This window comes from Podarcis vaucheri (assembly GCF_965113315.1).
Source record: "Podarcis vaucheri genome assembly, chromosome: 5".
In the NCBI taxonomy this organism is placed as follows: domain Eukaryota; kingdom Metazoa; phylum Chordata; class Lepidosauria; order Squamata; family Lacertidae; genus Podarcis; species Podarcis vaucheri.
In genome coordinates, this window is record NC_138763.1 from 555527 (window position 1) to 579738 (window position 24212).

The 24212-nt window shown below is 48.6% G+C and overlaps 2 protein-coding genes across 4 annotated transcripts; both read left to right on the plus strand.

The window, feature by feature from the left end:
* The first annotated feature begins 473 nt into the window (after positions 1-473).
* On the plus strand, positions 474-3283 carry APOD (apolipoprotein D). Its single transcript, XM_082223497.1, has 4 exons — positions 474-606; positions 867-988; positions 1613-1701; positions 2650-3283. Exons 1-4 carry the CDS (start codon positions 484-486, stop codon positions 2883-2885), a joined length of 570 nt encoding a protein of 189 aa, XP_082079623.1. The 5' UTR covers positions 474-483; the 3' UTR covers positions 2886-3283.
* Positions 3284-7865: 4582 nt separating this feature from the next.
* On the plus strand, positions 7866-22094 carry PPP1R2 (protein phosphatase 1 regulatory inhibitor subunit 2). 3 transcript variants are annotated; one of them, XM_082224649.1, is made up of 6 exons: positions 7866-8112; positions 8653-8760; positions 9271-9348; positions 9527-9630; positions 11445-11636; positions 19745-19814. In XM_082224649.1, exons 1-6 carry the CDS (start codon positions 7916-7918, stop codon positions 19756-19758), a joined length of 693 nt encoding a protein of 230 aa, XP_082080775.1. In that variant the 5' UTR covers positions 7866-7915; the 3' UTR covers positions 19759-19814. The 3 variants fall into 3 exon arrangements, with proteins under 3 accessions (XP_082080775.1, XP_082080774.1, XP_082080773.1); XM_082224648.1 differs by lacking the exon at positions 19745-19814 and adding an exon at positions 21778-22094 and having other exon boundaries at positions 7867-8112; positions 9527-9627; XM_082224647.1 differs by lacking the exon at positions 19745-19814 and adding an exon at positions 21778-22094 and having other exon boundaries at positions 7872-8112.
* Positions 22095-24212: the final 2118 nt, after the last annotated feature.

Consider the following 24212-nt stretch of genomic DNA (forward strand, 5'->3'; position numbering starts at 1 on the left):
CGCAGTGCAGGAATCACAACGCTTTTCTCCTCTCCCCCCCCCCTTAATGGGTGGGAGATAAACTTTCTCAAATGAAGTAAAAAGTACATCTTTGGTGTCAGATTCTTTTCCAAAAAGTGATTCTACCTGCCCTATTGGTGATGTTATTTCTGAGCGTAAGGGATGCCTTTCCTTGCATGGCGCTGCTGGTCTCCCTCTGCCCAGTGATATCTGCAGCTGCCCCGGGGGGTCTCGCTGGGTCTCCTGGCTGAGCTGGAGTTGTGAGCCAATGCATTGCCTTCTGGGCTTCTTGGGCTCCCCCCCCCCACCTTCTCTCCTCGACAGGCAGCTGGGGATGAAGTTTCACCCAAGGCCCCTTTGGCCATTTCTGAGCCTTGCTCAATGATTGCCAGACCCATAAAACTGGAGAGTTGGCAGGGACCCCAAGGGCCATCTAACCCCTCCCTGACCCTTGTGCTGTTTTTCCCTGCCAGGAAGGGAGCCATGGCAGTCCACTGGGTGCTGCTCCCCTTCATCCTGGGACTCCTCGGCGGGACCCAGGGGCAAACTTTCCACATGGGGAGCTGCCCAGACCCTCCAGTCCAGGAGGGCTTTGACGTCAACAAGGTAGGAGCAAACCTGCCCTGACTCTGCCTTATTGCAGCCAAACTCAGCAGTCAGCTGGACCACCAGGTGGCAGCGGTGGCAGGGGGGGGGTTGAAGGTGGGGAGGGCATTGCCAAGGCTGGGCGGGGAAAAGCAGGGCAGAATGAGATTTCTTCAAGGCTACTCTGCGAGGAAGCCTGATCCACAGCGGTGCTTCAATCCACAGAAGAGGGTGGGCAGAATATGGAGTGACTCCCTTGTGTGTCCCCTCCCCTCTCTCAGTATCAGGGGATATGGTACGAGATCGAGAAGCTGCCATCCAATTTTGAGAAAGGGAAATGTATCCAGGCACACTATGAGCTCAAGGAAAACGGGAACGTGAGAGTGGTGAACAAAGAACTCCTGTAAGTATCTTTCTCCTCCTGCGTGGCAGGAGCTGGGGGTGCAAAGTGGATTCTTCCTCGTGGTTTGGGGAGGGGGGCTGGGCAAGAGCTGGGGTGCTCCTGCTGGGCTCCTGGGGGGCCCTCCTGCCCCAACACCTCCCTCTGGCTGCCCGGCTGAGGGGTTTGCAGGCTTGCCTTTATCTAGGTGTTTTGGTGCCCCATTCCAGGGCCAAAGACCCACCTGCAAAGACAGCTCACAAAGGGAGGCACAGAAGGTTTAAAACCTGCAAGATCAGGCCATCCAACAGTGGCACTTTAAAATTATACATTTAGTTAAAATGAGAACAGGAATAGCTGCATCTCAAAGGCCTATTTTAAAAACACAGAGAGAGGGAACCAGGCGCGCAAAACGCAGGAGGGAATTGCACAGGGAAGGAGCCACCACCGAAAAGGCCCCGCCTGCCTCCCACCAAGCAGGCAGATCTGAAGAGGAGGCCTGTGAATGCCACCGGGGCACAAGGGGACTGAGGTCGACTTTCTCCTGACACAGTTGCAGATGTGTCCATGCTGTTCCTTGCTTTGTAAACTCTTTATTGTCCTCCGTGGGCTGCTCTTTACCTGCTGCACGTCTTGCTCTCCCTCCAGCTCTGACGGCTCCATCAACCAGATTGAGGGGGAAGCCTTCCAAAGAGACCACCATGAACCGGCGAAGCTGCAGGTCAAGTTTAGCTCGTGTAAGTAAGTGGGAGGCTCCTCCTCGTCCTCTTGGTTCACCCTGGTCATGGAGGATGGAGCGTGCAAGGCCAACCGTGGAGGCAGAATGGAATCTGCCCCATTTCGGGGGTTTCTGCTGGCTACATTGTGGTTAGTAGTCATTGGCAATCCTCTTACTGCCCACTCCTCTTGGTGGACCATCCAAGTTGGCCATCCCTGCCTCCTGCAGCAGTGAGTTCCATAGTTTAACCATGCACGGTGTGAAGAAATAGCTTCTTTTACCTGTTCTGGATCTTCCAACACACAGCTTCACTGGAGCACCTCCCTGCATTGACTTTCTCCACAATATTCCAAATTTGCCCCAAAGTTGTCACCATTCCTCACCAGGGGAGTTGTTTCAGACCCTTGAAAATTGGAGTGGCCCCTTCAGCTCCGCAGCGCCCTTTGTGTTGCAGTGCACAGTGTCTTCCAGCTGTGAGCATGCCTTAGATTTGGACAAAGGCCTCACACTATTGGCCATTTTCAATCCCTTTATCAATGATCTGCTTCTTTGGCGCCATGTGGCTTCTTTCTACCTGGCAAGGAAGCAGATGGAGGCCTCATTCATTAGAAACACACAGAGAGCCATTTCCTTGATTGCCGGCTGTGAGTTTGGCCACTTCATTCCCCGCTGCAAGGATACACCTATTATAAAGGCTGTGTTTTGCATTGTGATACAGTTCGGTGAAGTCTCTGCACTGCTCAGCTTCCCTTTGGGACGGCTGGACTCTGAGTCACCGGTGAACAGGCTCCTTACTCCTTTTGCACCGTGGGCTTCGTTGTTGCCCCGGACAAAAGGGAGGCCTTGTTGGGAAGTGAAGGGACGCTGCCAGGCCTCTCCTCTCCCTCCGTTTTCCTGCCAGCCAAGCCGCCCTGGTTCTTCCAGCGGCTCTTTTGCTGATGGCAATTCCTGCTCCTTTCCCCTCCAGTCATGCCGGCAGCACCCTACTGGGTCCTCTCCACAGACTACGAGAACTACACGCTGATCTACTCCTGCACGAATTTCCTCTGGCTCTTCCATGTGGATTACGCCTGGATCATGTCCAGATCCCGCCAGCTGCCCCCGGAGACCGTGGAGCACCTCAAGAGCACTCTGCATTCCTACAAGATCGACACGGCGCGCATGATGCCCACCGACCAGGAGAATTGCCCATCAGACATGTAGCCTGCAGAGCCCCAGCCAGCCCTGGACTCTGCCTGCTCCTCCTCCCCCCTAGCTACTGCTTTGTCTTGACCAGCACAGTCTTTGGGCTCCTGTAGTCTGCCAGCCCTCAGGCCACCGGGACGGGTGGGAAGGCCCTGCGCCTGCTGCCTTGTGGCTCCCACCTGTCCCGGGGAGGACCTTGCTGTTGTGTCCTGCTGCCCCCTTCCACACTGCTGTTTCCGGGTTAAAATCTGTCTCAAGAGTAAAGCGAGGATCTTGGAGGAGGCTGCCACCTGACTGAGGCTGCCAGTTGCTTCCTGGAGGGTTGGGAACCTGGGACCACATTCCAAATTCTCTTGTGAGGAAACTTCAGTTTTTCTGCTTAGAATAAACTTGCCTAATCAAGCGACTTGCATCTATACAGCTCCTGATTTTCCTTCATTTATTGTGTCTTGCTATGGTGCTGAAATTGCGGGGGGGGGGGGTGTCGCCTTGGAGTGAGAACCCCTCACTCCTTTGGAACTTGCACCTCAGAATTTCCAGAACCCCAAAGGGTGTGTTTGTTTCCGACCTCCTTGCAGCCTCTTTGCCTGGGGCTGTCAGAGGCTGAGCCAAAGGTGGGCGGTTGAGATGGGTGCTGAGGGTTGTTGTCAGTCCTGCTGAAAAGCCGTGTCTAGACCTCCTCACTGCCGTTTAGAGGCAAGCCATCTGGGCCTCTGCTGAGATGTGCATTATCTGGCAGCCTGCCTGGTAAAGTGACAGGCTGGGGGCCAATTGCAGCCAGCTCCCCAACGGGCCCTTCTACCTGCTGCCCCAGCTTTGCAAACATGGCCCCTGGTGCTGTGTTTTCTTGGCCAGGGCTTTCTGGAGCTCCAGTGATAAACACAAGGCATACAAAATATGTAAAAACACCTCAACAATTGAAGCCTTACCTATTTGCAATTTATTTGCAGTTTAGGAGGGACCAGTTATGGTTGAGGTAGTTACAGGTGAGAAATAACGGCTGCCCTGAGGCCACCCAGTGAGGATCAGGCCCAAATGGAAATGTGCCCCCCCACCCCCGTCATAAGCCTCAGTCACATGTCAGAGTTCATGGTTAACGGCTGAATGTGAAGCCAGTGCAAGCAGCAAACCACAAGCCTCTGTTTAGCGTGGGGACCACTCAGGAGACGGTGGTTTGCTTCACTCCAGACAAACCACCGTCTGAAACCTGAATCCCTGGGCCTGGCTTGTTTGAGGGCAGCCAGCTAGGGACCCTCTACCTCCCTTATTAATTGTGCATTCCTAGGGATTGGTGCTCATCATGGTTTCAGGGAAGTAATACATGATCCTGCTCTCAATGCTCTTTACGCCTGCAAGAGTTTCTGGGCAGAGACGCTGCTTCGTTTCCTCCCAGGGCCCCCCCAGAGTGTCCTGCTCCATTCCTGTAACTTTGCATACTACAACTAAACAGTTTGCCGTGCCACACAAACCTGCCTGTAGTTCCAGCACTCATGTCTGCCACACCAATAATGGCTGCTGGTGCAGAAGCTGAGCTGAGCTTGAGGAAGAAGAGCTCCTGGAACATTCGCTGCTCCAGAAGTTTGTAAGTGGGACACCGGCCACTTCCTCACCTGCCCACCTTCTCTAGGCAGCTGCTGGGTCTTTGAGCAAGCAAGCTGATCTGCCGAGTGGGCCTGGAGCGCCACCCAGTGGCTTGCCAGGAGCCAAGCACCCGGTGCTCCAGAGCCCTTCCAGAGAGTCGGAGCAGGGTCCGCAGGGCTGTGTGGAATCAGGATCCTGCCTCTGGCCTCCCCTGGGTTGCTTATTCTCTAAATAATAGCCAGCTGGGCTCTGCCACCACTCAGGGCCAAAGCCCTTCCAAGCTGGCTCACACAGAAAGTCAAAATGCAAAATACTAATAAAATTAACTTACCGTATTAAGACTATAAAAATAAAGCAGGAGGCTGTTAACATTCTGGCACATCTCCCCATGAGCTTTTTCTCATCTGCATATATTTGCCATAGCTAACATGCCACAAGCAGCAATTGAGGGCCCAAAACTAAGGAGAACAGCAATATTTTAGAAACCTGATGATTCAATTTCCATATGGCCAAATCAGTATTTTTGAAGCAGGGAGCAAATGGCTTTTAGGTGAAGCCCATGTGTGCCATAGCAGGAACAGTCGGAGGAGAGAGGGGGAGGGATTCCTTCCTGTATGTGAGAGGAGAAATCCTTCCTAAACGAAATGCAGTTGCCACCTGTCATTTTTGTAAGGACCTGCATTCCAAGCAATGCAGACGCAGAGAGAGAGAGAGAGAGAGAGAGAGGGATCTGCTACCTGGGGTACTTTTGCAGCTGATGGGAAATGGCTGGCTGGATGGAACAGACAGAACACAAATTTCAGTCCCTGGAAATTCAAATGCAGCCCCAAAGCCACAAATTCCTGGTTTGCCCAGGAGAAAACGGGCAGCGCAGCAACCCTGCGGCTGGCCAAACCTGTCTCTTCCTGCTGGAGGACTGAGACGTCCCTGCAAAAAGCTGCTCTCCCTCTGCCAACCTAGATGGCACCCTCTGGAACCTGACGCTGTGGCTTCTGGGTCCTACTCCAGATCCAGCCCTCAGCTCCCCCCAAACTCCCGGCTGCTCAAAGACAACCTTGGCTCAGATCTGGCCACCAGTGATGAAAGAATCCCGTTTTCCACAGACCATCAACAGCCATCTTGGTCCCTCTAAAATAATATTTTGACCTTTCCGCAGCTGGTATTCAGATGGATAACTACAGTGACATGCGCTTAGCTCAGCATCATGCAGGGCTTCCTCTGGGAGTCAGCGAGACTCACACTAACCTTTATCCCCCGTGGGTCTTCCTCAGTTGGGGGTGGGGGCGGCAGTCTGGTGCCACCCCTGGGGATTCTGTGTTAGCCCTCCTGGCTGCATGTCTGCCAAGTGCCATCCCACAGCACTGTCCCTCTCCCAATCCAACAGGAACACCTCGCCCTCACTCAACTGCAACACCTGCCTTGGGGAACCTGCTCCCACACAGCCTGACTCTCTCCCAGGTGACGGAAGTGAAGCCACTGCCTGATTGCGCACTCACCCTGATGTTGTGTGACGGATGCGCACAGGGCTGGCCCATCCATGAGGTAGACGGAGGCAGCCGCCTCAGGTGGCAGAATCTATGGGGTGCCTCCATGGATGCCCTCTACCACCACCCTTGCGACTGGAGGGGTGGCTTCTGGACTCGGGTGAGGCCTCTGCACAATCTTGTGGGGCTCTCCTGAGATATCGCCAGAACACACAGCTGCGCACGCCGGTGAGAGAGGCTTTGGTGGGGTGGCAAGGGGGGAGGCGGGCTGAGTGTGTGCAGGACAGCAGCTTCCCCTCTCGCCTCGGATGGTGAAACATGATGCATGTGACCTTTATTTATTTTATTCTATTTATTAAATTTCTATACCACTGGTTCACGGCATAAAAATACAAGCAGGGGCAGGGGATCTGGCAACCCGGGAGCCCGGCCATGCGGCCACTGAGTGGAACTCATCCGAACCGCTCCAGGGGAAGAGGCCTGTCTGGGCAATTTTGTGCCGGGGCCGAGAGAGACTGGCCGTCCCCCCGAGCTCCCAAATGATCTGATGAGCCAGCAGCAGCCCAGGCTCAACCCGGCCATTATCTCAATCACTCCAGCAAGCCGGTCGATCGGTTTGGGCAGGGCTGACAGCTGGCAAGATGATGCGCTTGTCACTCCTTGCAAGGGAACAGGCAGAGACACGGCGCGTCCTGATTAGCAGCCAGGCAGGGCGGGATGTTCTCCTGCCTGGAGCTGCTCTGCATGGACGCCGGCCCCTTTGATGCCGCGTCCCCCGAAGGGAGAGGGAGGCTCTCGCAGAGATGGGAGATGGCCGACTTGCTAAAGCTGTTCTGACAGCAGAGCGGCCAACCCTAATCCCCTCGCACACCCGCCCCGTGCGCTTGTTAGCCCAGCGCCTGACAGCCAGCAGTAAAGACCGGAGCTGGGATGGGCCCAGGCTGCCAGGGGAGCGGGCGAGGGCTCCGCACCCATCCAGACAGGCTCCCCCTGGGGCAGAGCTGGCAAGGCATCAAGGAGCTCAAGGCAGGCGAGAAGGGCCCCCCCCCCCTGCCCGGCCTTTTCTTCGAGGCCAGCCTGGCCCGCAGGCGGAGGAATGTGGCCCTCGCCAGCCACACCAGGCCCAGGGTGCTGGGGTGGGGAGAGGGGTCGGAAGGCCCACTTGGCCACGGGCTGTCCAGGCTGCCCGACCTCGCAGGGTTGGTGTGAGGACACAATTCAGGATTCGCCTTCTGCCTGGAGCTGCAGGGGGCTGGACTGGATGCCCTCGGGGGGTCCCTTCCAGCCCTTCTGTGAATGGGAAGGCGGGACGCCCGCCCTCCGCTGAGGGGCCTCCGGGCGAGGGGAGCCTGCTGCGCCTCCCCCGGGGCCTCCGCTCTCACCGCCTCCTTCCGGGCAGGCCCGCCTCGGCTCCAGGCCCCGCGGAAAGGGCTCCTCGCCTCCCTGCCCGGGCCCCTCCTGGCGCGCCTGCACTACAACTCCCGTCATCCTGCGGGGGCGGGCGCGGGGGCCGACGGGAGCTGCCTTCCCGCCGCGTCCAGTTCTGAGGCGCTGGCCCAGGCCGAGTCGCGTCCAATGGCAGCGGGTGTTGTCGTTTGGGTTGCGCAGGGGCAGTTTGCGTTGAGCGGCGCGTTCTACATCCGGGCTCCCGGACGTCCCGCCTCTCGCGCGCTCGGCGCATGCTCAGAACGCCGCCGCGGCCGCCGCCTTGTCTCGCCTGGTCCCGCCGCCCGGCTTCTGAGGCGAAAGGGAGGGAAGGGAGGCGCCCCGCCCCCGCGCCCCGCTTATGACGCCGCGTCGCGCGTCGCCTGCCTGTTGCGCGTGCGCAGAGCGAGGCGGCGCCGTGACTCCGAGCGGCCTCCCGTCCCGCCTCCGCCGCCGCCTGAGGAGAAGCAGCAGCAGCAGCAGCCGGAGAGCCGAGGGGAGCGCGAGGCCACGGGCGGGCGGGCGAGTGGTCGGGCGGGGAGCCCCCCTCCCGGCGCCATGGAGGCCAAGTCCTCGTCCAGCAGCGGCCGCCCCCCCGTGAAGGGCATCCTCAAGAACCCCTCCGGAGGCAGCGGCAGCGGCGGCGCCGGGCTGGTGGCGGCGGCCCTGGCAGAGGCCTCCACCGCCAAGGCCAAGCCGGCCAAGCCCGCCGCCAAGGCCCCGCTCGGAGGCGCCTACGACGACGACGCCCAAGGGTGCGAGGCCGGGGGGGCGGGGCGGGAGGCGGGGCGCCGCAGAGGGGAGGGCTCCCCGTCCCGCCCTGGGTCAGGTTCCTTTCGGGCCCCCGAGGCCCACTCCCCGTGGGCGGGACGGGGAGCCTTCTGGTCAGATCCCCTTGCTTGCTGCGGGGGGGGGGTCCTGGTTTGGGGGCTGCCTTTCAAGTGGAACAGGCGGATCAGAGCGATCATCTGTTCTTATTCCAGATGGGCGGGGGATAAATAATTTACTAGCATGATTATCACCCACCTTTTCTCCAAAGACCTCAAGGTGGTCTTTGCCCTTTCTCCCGCTTCATCTTGTCCTTACAACAGCCCTGTCGGGTTGGGGGGTTATAGAGCCCAAGACCCACCCAGTGAGCTTTGTACCTGAGCAGGGGCTTTAAGGTGGGGTTGGATAGATCCAAAGGGTGAGTTGCCCTGCTCTCTAGGGAGAGGGAATAGGGTGTCTGAAAGAGAGAAGTGCTAATGTTTCTCTCCCTTCTAATTCCATTTCTTTCCTTTCTCATGTTCTTTTAGTAAGAAGTCCCAGAAGTGGGATGAAATGAACATCCTCGCTACCTATCATCCAGCGGGCAAAGACTACGGCTTAATGAAGATAGATGAGCCAAGCACTCCCTACCATAGGTAAGCCAGTCATGGTGATTAAAAGATAGATTGCCTTTGTGCTCTTCGCCAGATAAAGGCACTTTGGATAGGCTAAACAGCAGCCTAGAGTGAAAAGATTTCATGGTGTGGCAGGCTTTATGTGTTGCAGGGGTTGCTTTTGATTAATTAGTGCACATTTGTGTGTATGATAGGCTTTTGGGCAGCTCAAGCTCCAATTATATATTATTTGGAACTATATCACTCAAAAAAATTATATATCAAGGGAAAAGCCCTTCTACTCTGTTTAAAGAGACCAATTACAGCATTTAATAGGTCTCTGAATATGACATAGTTGGATATCACCTTGATTTTTGTAGATTCCTTTGGTATCTTCAGCACAGGAGTTGTTTTACACAAAAATACTTGAAATAAGGAGAGCTGGCATTAAAAGGAATCTCTTCTGGCACGCAGGTAGCTTGGTGCTGCTTCTTCAAGTGAGGCTGTAGCAGCAAGTTCTCTTGATGTCCTCTCTGTGTCTTACCTTTGCAGCATGACAGGAGATGATGAAGATGCAGGCAGCGATACAGAATGCAACGAAGGCATCACTGCAGATGTGTTGGCAAAAAAGTAAGTGCTCCTGGGTGCAGGGAGGATTGTTAGGTTTTATGCTACATTTAAAAATTATATTTTTACCTGAACTTGCTTATTTCTTTGGGTGTGTTACTACTGTAACCTGTCCTGTGATCTTGGGAAATAGAGTGGGCTAAAAGTATGATGAAATAAATAACCCAATAAATCTGTGTAGGTTAGCAGCTGCAGCGCATGGCAAGGGGCCGAAGATCCTCGCCCAGCAGGAAGAGAGCAGCGAGGAAGAAGAGGATGAGTCGGAGTTAACTCCTGAAGAACGTGGTAGGTCTTGCTTTGCCAGCTAGAGCCAAATGGTGCCTGTGGAATAGCTGAAATGTGTAAAGGGCTAGATAGTTTTTATTTTTCATATTTGCACAGATGTTGTGGTTTGGTTCTTATCCCTATCTATAGATGGAAAGATGAGGCAGAGGATGGTAATTTGATGGCCTGTGGCCATCAAGTGGGGCTGGGAGGTGGGATTGAAGCCCAAGGAACAGACTCTTGACTTTGGACTCCATTAACATAATAGTTATAACCTGTGAAAGAAAGATGCTTGGATTTGAAGGCACTCCTGGGGGTTGGATTCCACTGTCAACACTTGGAGGAGACCCGTTGAAACCAGTGTTGTTAATTGACTTAAGCCCTTTGTAATGAGGGGCTCCTCTTTGAGTATGACTTAGCTGGAATAGAGCCCTTAAGTGAAGGTAATGGCTGGGACCTTCTAACAAGTGGAGTTGGGTTGGGTTAACAGGTAAAAGTTTAAATAAAAAAATTCCTTCCTGTAGCACCTTAAAGACCAACTAAGTTAGTTCTTGGTATAAGCTTTCGTGTGCATGCACACTTCTTCAGATACGTATCTGAAGAAGTGTGCATGCACACGAAAGCTTATACCAAGAACTAACTTAGTTGGTCTTTAAGGTGCTACAGGAAGGAATTTTTTTATTTTGACTATGGCAGACCAACACGGCTACCTATCTGTAGGTAAAAGTTTGTCCTTCTTAGATCTCTACCTCCCCATGGCATGATAAAGATGCTTGGTGACAGTTATGATTTTGGATATTTTCCTTCCCCCTGAACTTTCCAACTAAATTTCTAAATTTCAGGCTCTTGGTGAGACACGGAGCTTTTTCCAAGTCAGCAGTTCTTTTGACTGCATAACATCATAGGGGAGGGAAAGAGCTGTGGTGGTGAATGAGCTGCCTTTTCCTTTAAGGCTACCTGCAGGTGCCAGGGAACAAGTTGGAAAGAATGGTTGCTCTTTGACGGATCAGTTTGGGGATCATGTTCTTGCCTCTTTCTGCAACTACACGCTGCAGTTCTCTGTGTTCATACCACGGCTTTCTGAAAACTGCTCTTGAGAATAGCTGGCATTTGTGCTGGGTATCTCTTTTTTGGTACCCTTAAGCCTTCCCAGTTACCTGCCCTTATGCCTGACTCCAGAGTAAAATGGCTGAGATTGGGAGCTGCTTAGGCTGGTCTGTTTGCTTCTTCCTTTGACTTTACTAACCAGAAAAATAAGCCACTGATTTCTCAGTGCGAAGGCCCAACAAAACAGACATTGGTGTGGTTCTTGCACAGACTGTGCATACACACTTGTGCAGGTGGATTTTGGCTGCTTAGGTGGAAATTCTGCTCCATTGCGGACCTGGAAAAAATCTAGTTGAGCACCCTGCAGAAGCTTGGAGGGGAAAATGTTTTGGAAGTTCTAGACTGACCAAAAACAAGTTCTGTTTGTGCTGCCTCCCTACCCACCCATAGCCTTTGGGATGAGGTCGGCTGTAACTCCCCTTAGCAAATGCACCCTAGGCAATGTGGTAAATAATTCCAGTTGAACACATTTATGTACATTGTTTCCTGGCCAAATGCAATGCCCCTGCAGGATTTTTTAAAAACCTTCCTGTTGAAATTTTGATTTTTATTTTTTTTTTGATGGACCCCAGTTCTTGTTGTTCAGGGTCTTCATGGCAGCAGGCAGTGGTGGCAAGGTCTGCTGCAGCTTTAACAGAGTGTGTAAAATGTGAAGTTGCAGGAGGTATCACAATCGAAAAACAATGGCTGATGAGTAGATCTACTGAATCTGTTTGTTCTCCGTGCAGAGAAGAAGAGGCAGTTTGAGATGAAAAGGAAGATCCACTACAATGAAGGCAAGAACATCAAGCTGGCCAGGCAGCTGATTGCGAAGGAGCTGCATGGTGACGCAGCCCATGAAGAAGATGACAACGATGAATGCGATGATGAGGATGAAGATGATGAATGTGATGAAGAGATGCGGGACACAGTAGACCTTGGTGAGCCAGTTACTCCCAAAGTGCCTACAGTTGGTGCCGGTCAGAGAGCACTTCCCCATTAGCGTCAGCTCTCTGAGCCACAGAGTGGAGGGCGTTTTGCAGGGCTGAGAATAGGTTTTCGATTCTGAGGTGCCAGGATGAAATCCCCAGGCAGCTGCTCTAGGGGTTTGGCAGCCGTGGCCATCTCCAGCCAAGTGTTTGCTTTGCATTGCCTGACAACTCTGGTATTGTCTTCAAAATGATATACAGTATCAGCTTGAAGTCTATATTGTGTTGTCGGTTTCATGATTTCTGACCTGGCAATATCTGTTTGGTGAGACGTTCATCAGGTAAACATCCTGATATACCAACACATCACGATGTCTGAAATAAGGATGTAATTATGTAGAGGTGAACAGGGTAACGTCCTGGAAAGTGCTGCTTCTTAGGGGTCTAAAACTGACACAACTGATAGAACAGAAGAAATCGTGAGAGAAGGGATGATTGGCTTCACATTTTTTACATGTTGCAATTTTTTTCATAGTGCGTGCGCGCGCACACACATACACACACATTGTGATTCGCTATAAATTGACATGCTGAATATCATGAAACTGTTGACATAACATTGCCTATCCCTAGTCTGTGTGTGAGCGAGTACGTTTGGCGCACTATACAAAAATCACAATGTTGGAAAAACCATGAAGCCAGCTCACACTTCCTTGGAAGTTTTCAAGCAGAAGTTGGATAGCCGTCTGTCATAGATGCCTTAGCCAAGATTCCTGCATTGCAGGGTGTTGCAGTAAATGACCCTTGCGGTTTCTCCCGATTCTGTGATTCTCTCGATTCCTGCAGCCCCTGTTACACTCTGCCAGCTCAGCTCTCCCCTGCCAGGGGGCAGCAGATCACAAGAGCAGGTGCTAGCAAAAATCGCAATGTGGGAAAATCCATGAAGCCAGCCAATGGCTCTACATAGCTCCATCCTTATTTCAGACATTAATATATTGCAATGCTTAACTGGTATTATATCACGATTTCAAAAACCAGATATTGCCCAGCCTTAACAGCCAGCTCTGTTTCCATTGGAGGGACTTGTTCCTATTTGCCTGCAGGGGCCGTTCTCCTTGAGGTAGAAATAGGAACTGTGGAGAGACAAAAATGGGCAGTGTGTTGCCATTCTTGTTTTTCCACTCCTTTTCCAGGTGACTGGAAGGCAAGCCCTTCTAGGATTTGTGCAGCTGGGTGGAGCCCAAGCAGCCAGCACTGCCTTGTCAGCAGACAGACTCTGTGTGTCTGCGTGTGAGAGAGAGAGAGAGAATTGGGCAGCAGCTGAGCTGGCCTGGAGGTTTGCGTTTGCACTCCTCACACAGCGTTCTGCATGCAGAATGGCTTATTCAGCTGCTGCTGAGCTGGTTTGGTCTTCCCTCTGCATGCCTCATTTACCCATCCTCCTTTATCCTCACATGAATAAATTGAATGCTTCTCTTGGAGATTTCAGAGGCTGCTTAGTGGCACTGATTTATTTATTTTTAGTTGGCTTCTGCTGTTGCTGGCCAAGTGGCTTCATTCACAAAGACACTTTGGAAGTAGCAGTGTTAGTGATGCCTGAACAGTTGGGTTTTGAGATTCTCCTCCCAGATGCAACCCAGATATTCTTGTATCCCATGATACACATATGAACGTCAGTTTCCAAGTTCTTTAGTTCTAAGTATCTCCTTTAGCAGAAACACACCTTTGACATCTGGGCTGGAAAAGGCATTGATAACAAAGGGAGATTTGAAAGGAATAAGCCAGGCATAGGCAAACTCGGCCCTCTAGATGTTTTGGGACTACAGTTCCCATCATCCCTGACCACTGGTCCTGTTAGCTAGGGATCATGGGAGTTGTAGTCCCAAAACATCTGGAGAGCTGAGTTTGCCTATGCCTGGAATAAGCACATGCAGAACAGCACTGTGGCAGAGACAGGCGATAGAGGAGGATCTGTGAGTTCTAGGAGAGAGTAGTGAGCCCAGGTGTGCTGTGGAATGGTTGAGGGAGCCCAGGGAAGAGAAGACACAGGTGATATGATAGCTGTTTTCTACTGTGAGACATCTGAAAGGACCTCTCCAAACAGGCAAAATGGCAAATGCTGTTTAATATAAGGTTCATTCCACGCCAAATCACCTGGTGCCATGTGCTCTCACGGCTTAGATTTTCTTCATTTTTTAAATGTGTAGATACCTATGAGATAATGTCAAATAATTGTTAAAGATTTTTTGGTCCAAAATTGGGCGCAGTCGATTTTTTTTGGAAAATTTCGATTTTTGTGCGATTTAGGCTAATGCAGTTTCTGCGTCAGTTTAGGGAAAACCACCTGTTTCGCTCATTTTTCAACCGATTGGGCTTATTTTGGTATCAAAATAAAGGTACTTGTGGTCTCTTTCAAAATAAGGTATTAAAATGGTATTAAGTGCCACAGAAAAGGGTCACCAACCATTCAAAGTGAATTTTTGTCAGTTTATTTCTGGTGGGTTTGATAAGCCATAGCATGCAAACCACAACTAACATGTGTTTCACACTTTTGTTGTAGAATGGGCTAAGCATGTACTTTTTATGTTTTGAAAATCAGGGTGTTTTGTGGTTATAAAATAAATTGATTTTGAAGTAATTTTTTTTACACTTTTTTGTACAGTTTTAAGGTCTCTTTGAGCCTGAAATAACTCACACATTCGTGAGAATAGTTAAAATTGTACCCTCTTATGTTACAATGTCATCTGATATATTTTTAAAATTAAGTTTTTTGATTACTTAATAAAAACAAAATACGTCTCAGAGCCTTTGTTCATTTTATTGTGTAAAACACTTCTGCAATGATATGGTCAAATCTGGTTTGTTTCTCATACATGTAATATGGTAATGAGGCTGTATGTGTGTGCGTGCGCATGTATATGTATATTTGACGATAGATTGGATTTTACAATTTAATATTCAACCAAATAACACAATACAACATTTGTCATATAAACAAAAAAGAAAAAAAAACCCCACCCCATGACTTCCCTGGTTCTTTAAATATTTATTACTTCTGCTTAATTTTTGTCTTATTTTTATGATCTTATACTTCAATGTACTTGACATTTTTATACCAAATTTTATTTCGTAATTACAATTGCACTACATTTGAAAAAACGTAGTTTCTTTCTCTTTACACTTCCAACATTTATTGGAACTAGTTTTATACATTTTTGCAAGCTTAACTGGAGTTAAATACCATCGGTACATTATTTTCTTTTTTTATAATATTTTATTCAGTTTTATCGATAGAAAAGTTTAGAAAAACAAACAGCAAAAGCAAAACAGATACAAAATACAAAAGCACAAAAATACAAAATACAAAAATACAAACATTAAGCACAAAAGAAAAAAAAAACACATATAAAAGAAAAACAAATTTTTCTCTCTTTCTTAATCTCTCCACTTTAGTTGACTTATTTTCCTGACTTCCTCACGTCTCCCATTTTTGTATCCCTTTTAAATTTGGTTCAGCAAATTCATAATCTATTAGTTTATCTATTATTAATCCCCTCATACTTTTTACCTTGTTGCTTGAGCCCCTTCAATTCATTTCAATGTCATCAGCATTCAAAAATTTTACAATGTTTCTGCAAATAAATTTTAAATTTCCTCCAATCTTCTTCCACCGACTCTTCTCCCTGGTCTCGGATTCTGCCAGTCATTTCCGCCATCTCCTTATAGTCTATTAGTTGCATCTGCCATTCTTCCAAGGTGGGTAGGTCTTGTGTCTTCCAATGCTTTGCGATGAGAATTCTTGCTGCTGCTGTAGCATACATAAAGAAAATTCTATCCTTCTTTAACACCAATTGGCCAACAATGCCCAGGAGGAAGGCCTCTGGTTTCTTCAAGAAGGTATATTTAAATACCTTTTTCAGTTCATTATATATCATTTCCCAGAAAGCCTTAATCCTTGGGCACGTCCACCAAAGGTGAAAGAATGTACCTTCCGTTTCTTTACATTTCCAACATTTATTATCGGGCAAATGATAGATTTTTGCAAGCTTGACTGGGGTCATGTACCACCTGTATATCATTTTCATAATATTCTCTCTTAAGGCATTACATGCCGTAAACTTCATACCTGTGGTCCATAACTGTTCCCAGTCAGCCATCATTATGTTATGTCCAATGTCTTGTGCCCATTTAATCATAGCAGATTTCACCGTTTCATCCTGAATATTCCATTTCAACAGCAAGTTATACATCTTTGACAAAGTCTTAGTTTTGGGTTCTAACAATTCTGTTTCCAATTTTGATTTTTCCACCTGGAAGCCGATTTTTTTGTCCAAATTGTATGCCTCCATTATCTGATAATAATGAAGCCAATCACGCACTTTGTTTTTTAGTTTTTCAAAACTCTGCAATTTCAATCTATCTCCATCTTGTTCCAAAATTTCCCAATATTTCGGCCATTTGACCTCCATATTGAGTTTTTTCAGACCTTTCGCTTCAATCGGTGACAGCCACCTTGGGGTTTTATTTTCCAATAAGTCCTTATATCTTATCCAAACATTAAACAATGCTTTCCTGACAATATGATTTTTAAATGCTTTATGCGCTTTGACCTTATCATACCATAAATATGCATGCCATCCAGATACATTGTTAAAACCTTCTAAATCCAAAATGTCAGCGTTTTCAAGAAGCTAAATCATTTCTTTTTATCTTATTTAAAAACCTCATTTACTTGAAAATATTGCAACCAATCATTAACATCTCGAATCTCTTCAAAATCTTTCAATTTTAATTTCTCTTCTATTTCTATTAAAAGATCTCTATACGTAAGCCATCTTTCTCTGCTTTTTTAAAAAATTGATGTTGCTTCCGTTGGTGACAACTAGCACAGAGTCTTTTGTTCTAATAAATCTTTATATCTTTCCCATACTTTTAAAAGTGATCTCCTGATTATGTGATTACAGAATATGCACTTTCCCTTTATAATTCCACAGGTACGCATGGCATCCAAATCTGTTGTCATGTCCTTCAAGATCTAACAAATCTGTATTCTCCAATTTAAAACCTACTGGCTGTTGCTGGGGAAGGAGGGGGAGGGGCTCGGAGTGAGCATTGTCACAATGGTGTTTAGATAGAGCTGCTTGCCGGGCTCCGTATTTGCTGAATTAAAACCACAAAAAAAGAATTTCTTGCTTTTTCTTTGATCCTTGAAACTGCCGGGGGAGAAGCGAACCCCTCAAGTCTGATACTTATTGCCTAAATCCTTTGGTTTCATTCGTAAGAAACTTGTTGGATGTTTTTAAAGTACAAAAATAAATACATTTTTTCTTGCCGATTCAGAAAGGTCATATTGCATACAGTGGTTAAAACAGCATCAATGACCATACTACAGTGGTGCCTCGCAAGACGAAAATAATCTGTTCTGTGATTCTCTTCGTCTAGCGGTTTTTTTCGTCTTGCGAAGCAAGCCCATTGAAGGATTAGCGGATTAGCACTATTAGCGCTATTAGCAGCTTTTAGCAGCTTATCTGCTGATCGGATCAGCTGATAAGCGGCTTAGCGGCTTAGAAAGAGGGGGGGAGGGGGAAAAAACCAGCAGGAACTCGCAAGACATTTTCGTCTTGTGAAGCAAGGCCATAGGAGATTCGTTTTGCGAAGCACCTCCAAAACGGAAAACTCTTTCGTCTAGCGGGTTTTCCGTCTTGCGAGGCATTCGTCTTGCGGGGCACCACTGTACATTTATGGGAAACAAAATAGCTTTGACCATATCATTTCAGAAGTGCTTTACACAATAAAATGAACAAGGGCTCTGAGACGTAGTTTGTTTTTATTAGATCCTGCAGGAAAAGCAAAATCAATTGAACTCACTAATAACTACGGAAGTTCAAACAGCAATTAAACAGGGAAAGATTGGGAAGGCACCTGGACCAGACGGATTTACAGTAAAGTATTATAAAATATTAGGTGAACAACTGATAGCCCCGTTAAGAGAAGTTATGAACAATATATTGACAAAAGGACTGATCCCAAAGACATGGAAAGAAGCCTATATTACTTTGATTCCAAAACAAGGCACAGATTTATTGAGTGTGAAGAATTATAGACCAATTTTGTTATTAAATAATGATTCACTTTGAATGGTCTCCTGCGCCCAATTTTTTTTAATTTTTAAATATTTATTGAATTTTCACAGATTATAAAATACAAACAAACACACACAAAAACAAACAAATATAATTTCAAATCCTTATTCTCTTAAACCTTACTTTACCGACCTCCTCATACCTCCCCTTTCTGCATTCCAATTTCAAATATTTAGTTCAGCAAATCCTCACCCTTAATTTAATCTAGTTGTAATCCTTTCTTTTCTTTTAACCTAATCTTTACAGCTGTAATCCGCTTACTTCTATAGTCGCAACATTTTAACACTCATTAGTTTTACAATGTCTCTTAAGATGGATCTTAAATTTTTTCCAATCTTCTTCCGCCGTCTCTTTTCCCTGATCTCGGATTCTGCCTGTCATTTCAGCCAGTCCCATGTAGTCTATCACCTTCATCTGCCATTCTTCCAGAGTGGGTAGATCTTGTGTCTTCCAATACTTTGCGATGAGTATTCTTGCTGCTGTTGTAGCATACATAAAAAAAGTTCTGTCTTTCTTTGGCACCACTTGGCCGACAATGCCCAAGAGAAAGGCCTCTGGTTTCTTAAGGAAAGTACATTTAAGTACCTTTTTCATTTCATTATATATCATTTCCCAGAAAACCTTAATCTTTGGGCACGTCCACCAAAGGTGATAGAAAGTACCTTCAGTTTCTTTACATTTCCAACATTTATTATCAGACAAGTGGCAATTTTTTGCAAGCTTGACTGGAGTCATGTACCACCTATACATCATTTTCATAATATTTTCCTTTAAGGCATTACATGCCGTAAATTTCATACCGGTGGTCCACAACTGTTCCCAGTCAGCAAACATGATGTTTCCTGCGCCCAATTTTGGACCAAAAAATCTTAAAAAAATAATTTGAGGTTATCTCATAGGTATCTACACATTTTTTTGTTTTTTTAAAGAAAATCTGAGTCATGAGAGCATGGTCGAGTATTAAAATCAGGTGATTTGGCGTGGAGTGACTCATAAGTAAGTGTAAAATGATGTACACAGGGGCAAGAAATCTAAAGTTTGCATCAGTGCTCCTGGGATCGGCGGCAAATGACCAAGAAGGAGACCTTGGGTTCCAGTGGGGACCTTGTTGAAGATGCTGAGAAAGGCTAGGGCAGGAATAGGCAAATCCCAGCCCTTCAAATGTTTGGAATACAATTCCCATCATCCCTGACCACTGGTTCTGTTAGCTAGGGATGATGAGAATTGTGGTCCCAAACATCTAGAGGGCTGGAGTTTGCATACGCCTGGGCTAGGGATTGTTAGGAAAGGGATTAAGAATAAAACTGCCAAAATTGTTATGTCGTTGCACAAATTTGTGGTGCAGTTTGGAATGTCGCCTCAAAAAGAATATTGTAGAGCTGGAAGAAGTTGAGATAAGGCCAAGGGGGTGAAACAACGAACCAGTGAGGAAAGGTGACAATATTTTTAGTTCAGAGGAAAGACAAGCAACAGGAAACATGATAGAAGTATAAAATTGGGACTAAAGAACATCTTTCACACGGTATGGCATTCCCTCCCAGAGGAGGCAGAGATGGGCGCCAACTTGGGTGGCATTAAAAGAGGATTAGAGAAAAGCTTGACAGATCAGGGTCCCCCAGTGACCGACCACTGTGGCTGTGCTTCTGCCGCCTCTGCCGGAGGCAGCAGGCCTCTCCAAACCAGCGGCTGGTGTTCCCTGGTGCGTTGCACTCATGTCCTGCTTGCAGGCATCCCTTAGGGGCACCTGGTTGGCCCCTTTGAGAACAGAGTTCTGCCCTAGACAGGCCTTGGACTGGATCCTGCAGGGGGTTCTGCCATCACTTCAACCTCTGGAAGCAAATTGCATAGCACCCCCCCCCATAATTTTATCTTTTTGCAAGTGCACTGAAGCAGTGCCTGCCCGTCTGAAACACGTTATGTGCCTATTTCCTGACTGAGGTGAGTTTGTTTTTTTTACTGTTGTCTTCTTTCTGACAGATTGGGACAGTTGAATAATATGTTATCCATGGCATTCAGAGTAGTAAGAATAAAGCAGATGAGAATCAAATCAAGGCCTAATGAATCTTCCCACCAGAACCCCGAGGACGACGTGCTGGTTAGCTGCTGGCCGTAATTCTGCGGATGACCTTTCTTGTGAAGCTGTGCAGTTCACACGAGCAAAGGAAGCTGAAACATCGCATTTCTGAACTTCCTGTGAGCCTGAGTCACTTAGAAATCCCTGTAGGATACTTCATCTCTGTTTTCAGCACAGTATTTGGACAAGAGCAGGCCTTGAATCTTGATTCAGTTGAGGAGGGGTTGCAGTCCTTTCAGCTGGGTCTTGGGGCGGGTCCTTCTGTGTTTGTCTCCTTCATGCTGGAATGGGTGGCCTAAGTGCAGGAGGTTCAGGCTGCCCAGGCTTCTGGTCTTCTCCCCCAGCAAGGCCCTGGGGTGCTTGTGAGTTGGGCTCCTTCCGCTCAGCTCCCTGTGGCTTCCACTTGGTCCCCCACGACCTCCAGTTGCATGACCAGGGCTCTGTCTTTGCCCTTCCCACCACTGCAGAGCCCAATGAAGGGCTTCCCTCTAACATGCAGGCCTGTAGACGCTTTGGCAGCTGTTCATCTTTTCTCCAAGCAGAGGGGCAAGTCTGGGTTGAGTTGCCTGCTCTCACTTGCTCACTTGCTGCCTTTGAATGGAGGGCTGGTTGTGGGGCTGAAGCCACTGCGGGGTTTAAGCCACTAACTGCGTACCATGACTTTTTAAAAGACTCTTTCCTCTGAAATGGGGTCTGAGTTGGAGGCCTCCAGGTTTTTATTTTTAAGAATTGGATTTCCTACCTCTCTATGAGGCTCCAGTGATAGGGAAAAGGTGCATTTTCTCCCCTTGTCCCTCTCTTTCCCCCAAGTCCTGTAGGAATGGTGTGGGGAGTGTTTGGGGAGTATCGGGCTAAGCTGGTAAGTGTAGTGTGGAGCTCCCTGCTCAGTTGTCTAAAAAGCTGTACACCTGCTGTGTGACTAAGATGTCAGGAAGGAGGCCAGGAGAGACACTTGGGGTCGCAAATCCTCATCAGTCGGCTACAAAAACATTGGGACTGGGCAGGGAGGAGAAGGCACACATGATGTCCCAAATCCCTGTGTCTTTCTCTTCATCTTCAGAGATCTTTGCTGAGGTTATTTTAGCCTTGAGAACCAAGTCAAAAATGGCATTGCTTTGGCACAACTGGTTGATGTGTGAGTGGCTGATCTCTCCCCTGCCCGGTCACCTGGTGCACTGCTGTTAGTCGAAGATGCTGTTCCCTTCCCTTTTGTCTCTTCAGCCACCTGCTTGACAGCTGTAGGTTGTGTGTGTGTTTATATATGTACAGTTCTGCCTCTCCGTGTGCCTTCCTGCTTAGTCTTCTCCTTGGCCAGCCTGTTCAAAAATGGTGCTAGACTTGGGGCTGGTCCAGTTCTTGCTGGGATTCTGTGTGGCAGATGCAGTATCCTGACCATGAGGTTGGTTGCCCAAGTTGGATTTCTTTCCCAGGTGGCTTCAGGCTTGTAAAGAGAAGCTCACCTGGTATCCTTCCAGGCCTGCAGTCCAGGAGAGCAGCTTTTGTGACCTGGAAGGTGGTTGAAGCATGTGGGTGGTCTAAAAGGCCCGCGTGACGGACATTGGGGGTGACGGACATTGGGGGTGGGACCCTTGCAGAGCTGCCCATAAATCTGGTTGAGGGGTGTTTATGCAGGCCAAGCAATTGCTGTTCCTCATTTCGGAAACAATCACTGGTGGCTAAGAGGACTCTTGGCTTCTGCAGCTAGTGGAGATGATCCATGTGTTTGGGCGTTGTGCACACACTTTGATGGACTCAGGTTGACCATTTGGAGTTTCACCCTGTTCAGATGAAGAAGAAAGATGTTGCATGCAGGAATCTGACCGTCTGGGCTCTGCTCCTGTGAGGGTGAACGCTTGCCCCACAGACGCACAATCTTTTGTGATGTAAACTGCAGCTGGTGAGAAATGCCCTGTTTCTTTTTTTCTCTTTCCTGCAGCACCTGATCCTAGCGACCCACTTGAGAAAATTGCACACAGCCTAGAAGAAGTCTGCTCAGGACTGTAGCTGATCCTGAAGCCACACCTTTGTATTCACTGCATTGCTGCACACCTGCAGTTGTGACTCAAGTAACTGAGGAGCAGGTCGGCTCCCACTTAGTGTTGCCAAGTGTGGAGGGAGCCGGCGAGACTTTTCTCTCAGGCAGATGGAAAACTCTGCTGAGCTGGCTTATTCTTGTCCCTGGCAGCCACAGAGAAGACGGCTTCATGCATAAACAGCAGGATCACATGACGTACAATGCAGGTGACTTTGGCACATCCGTGTTGCTCCTCTTTATGGTTTTGAAACAACCAGTCACTTTGCTTTCTCCTATTCTATTTGGCAGGACCTTCTGGGACTTAAAGTGGCCACATGCCTGGTAGAAGGGCTTTGGCATTGGTGTGCCAAACTTTACGACTAGAATAGATGAACCCTTACACTGAACCACTTGACAATTGACAAGGTATTTTGAAGGGAAAAAAAGGGATTGGTTGATTAATAGGCTTCTTTTTGTAGAATATTTCTTCTTGGTTGTTAATCTTGCTAGTCTGTATCTTGTTGCTGGAGGGGGAGAAAGAGGGAGAGAGGCAGGCGGCATTAATGCAGCCAGGAGCAAAATGAAGGAGAAACGGGGCTCTGCATTCCCTCCATGCTTCCCAGAGCTCCCCTGCTGTTATGTGGGGGCTGTTCTGAGCCTGGAAATGGTGCTTCAGCCCTGCCGGGCTGTGCAACGTTCTCTGCTTCTGCTTGTGGGCTTGGCTGTGGAGTGTTGTCTCGTGGGCTTTTTCACCCTGAATTTCCATTGAGCTGCCTGCCACTTGTCAGCTGAGGCACCCCAGGGGCTTGCCACACTTTCCCCAAGTTGAAGTCCGCTTTGCTGGAAGCATCACTGGCACCCGTCTCCCTCTTTCTTCCTGTCCAGAGCGATAGGGTGGCCTGGTGAACTGTGCTGCCACGCAGCCCTAGTGGGGAGCCAGAGCAGCCACCTGTAAGTGGTTGTGGATGGAAGACCAGCCTTTGTGCTGGAGGCCTGGCAGATGGATGAAGGCAGCAGGGGAGAAAAGAGTCGGGGGTCTGGCTTGTCCCCTCTCTCCAGACTTGAGTAGAGAAACAATCCTGCTTTGGCTTTTCATTTTCTAATTTTGATCTAAATTCAATGTGTTGACCCAGCTCCATATGACTCTATGGATCTGTTTTAAGGTGGCTTGTTTACTATGTGACATCTGAACAACACATTGAAAGTTATAGTATTGCATTCCAGGGCCGTCTTAAAACGTTAGGCTGTTTGTACCCTTACAAGAAAGACGTGTGTGTAGTCATTTAAGAGAGATAAAATGGGGAGGGGGCCGTTGAAAGAAGCTTAACCTTTCCACAAAAGTCCAGGCTGTGTGGAATTGCATGTAAGCCTTACCACATCAGAGTCACTGTCTGGCTTCCCGTTTGCAGTTTAATTTTGATGTTTTAAGTAAAAGTGTAGTTTCCTTTGACTGCATTTTCCCATGAGAAGAACTTGTAGTGAATGTTCTGTTCTTTAAAGCAGCTCTCCAGATGCTGGTGGCACTCCAGCTCCTAGCCCCGCCCCCACCGGCCCTATTCTGACAACGTCATGGTGAAGTGACATTGACCTGTATCCCCCTTGGTCCCAGTGAGCTGCATCTCCGGGGCACCCACCCCCAGTCCCCTGGTTGGCTGGCTGAGATTGTGAGCCTCTGGGATGTTGTCTGTTCTGTGCAGCACTGACCCTAAATAAACAAGTCTAACACCACTGGCTTGCTTCCTCAAGCCATCCTGATTGCTTGCGAAGTTCCCCCTTGGCCCTGGGGGAGTTTAGCCTGTTCTGCTGGCCCACCATCTGTGGAAACCTCCTTTGGACTTCAGGCTCCTCTGCAAAGAGGGTGGGGAGAAATGCCTGCATTTGGGGTCAGCACCTGCCCTGATCCCAAGCTGCCTGCCCTGCACAGCCTCTCTGAGCCTTTGGGGCCCTTCGTCTGGCATGTATTGATGGCCCATTCCTGCCAAGCTGCAGCATTTTAAAATACCCAATCAAGGTATATAAGTGTTGTGAAGAGCAGAGGGGTCTCTGGGAGCTGGTGGCCTCTGACTTCCCCTGGGAATGTGCGAGAGGGATCCTTCCAAGTGAGCTCTGCACCAGGACATGGCAAGTGGAGGCGCCAGCGGAAGAACCTCCTCTACTCGGGTGGGGGAGGGAGAGAATCTGCTTTTCAGGGCCCCCCCCCCCAGCGGCGGAATCTCTTGTGAACAGCCTCCTTTCTTTCCTTAGCATGCAGTCTTATAATCTGCCCAGACTATGATCCAAGTATAATTGATTAAGGTTAAGGCATTGATTCTATATGAATTTCTGAAGATTTTGTATCTTTCCCCCGCTTCAGCCAA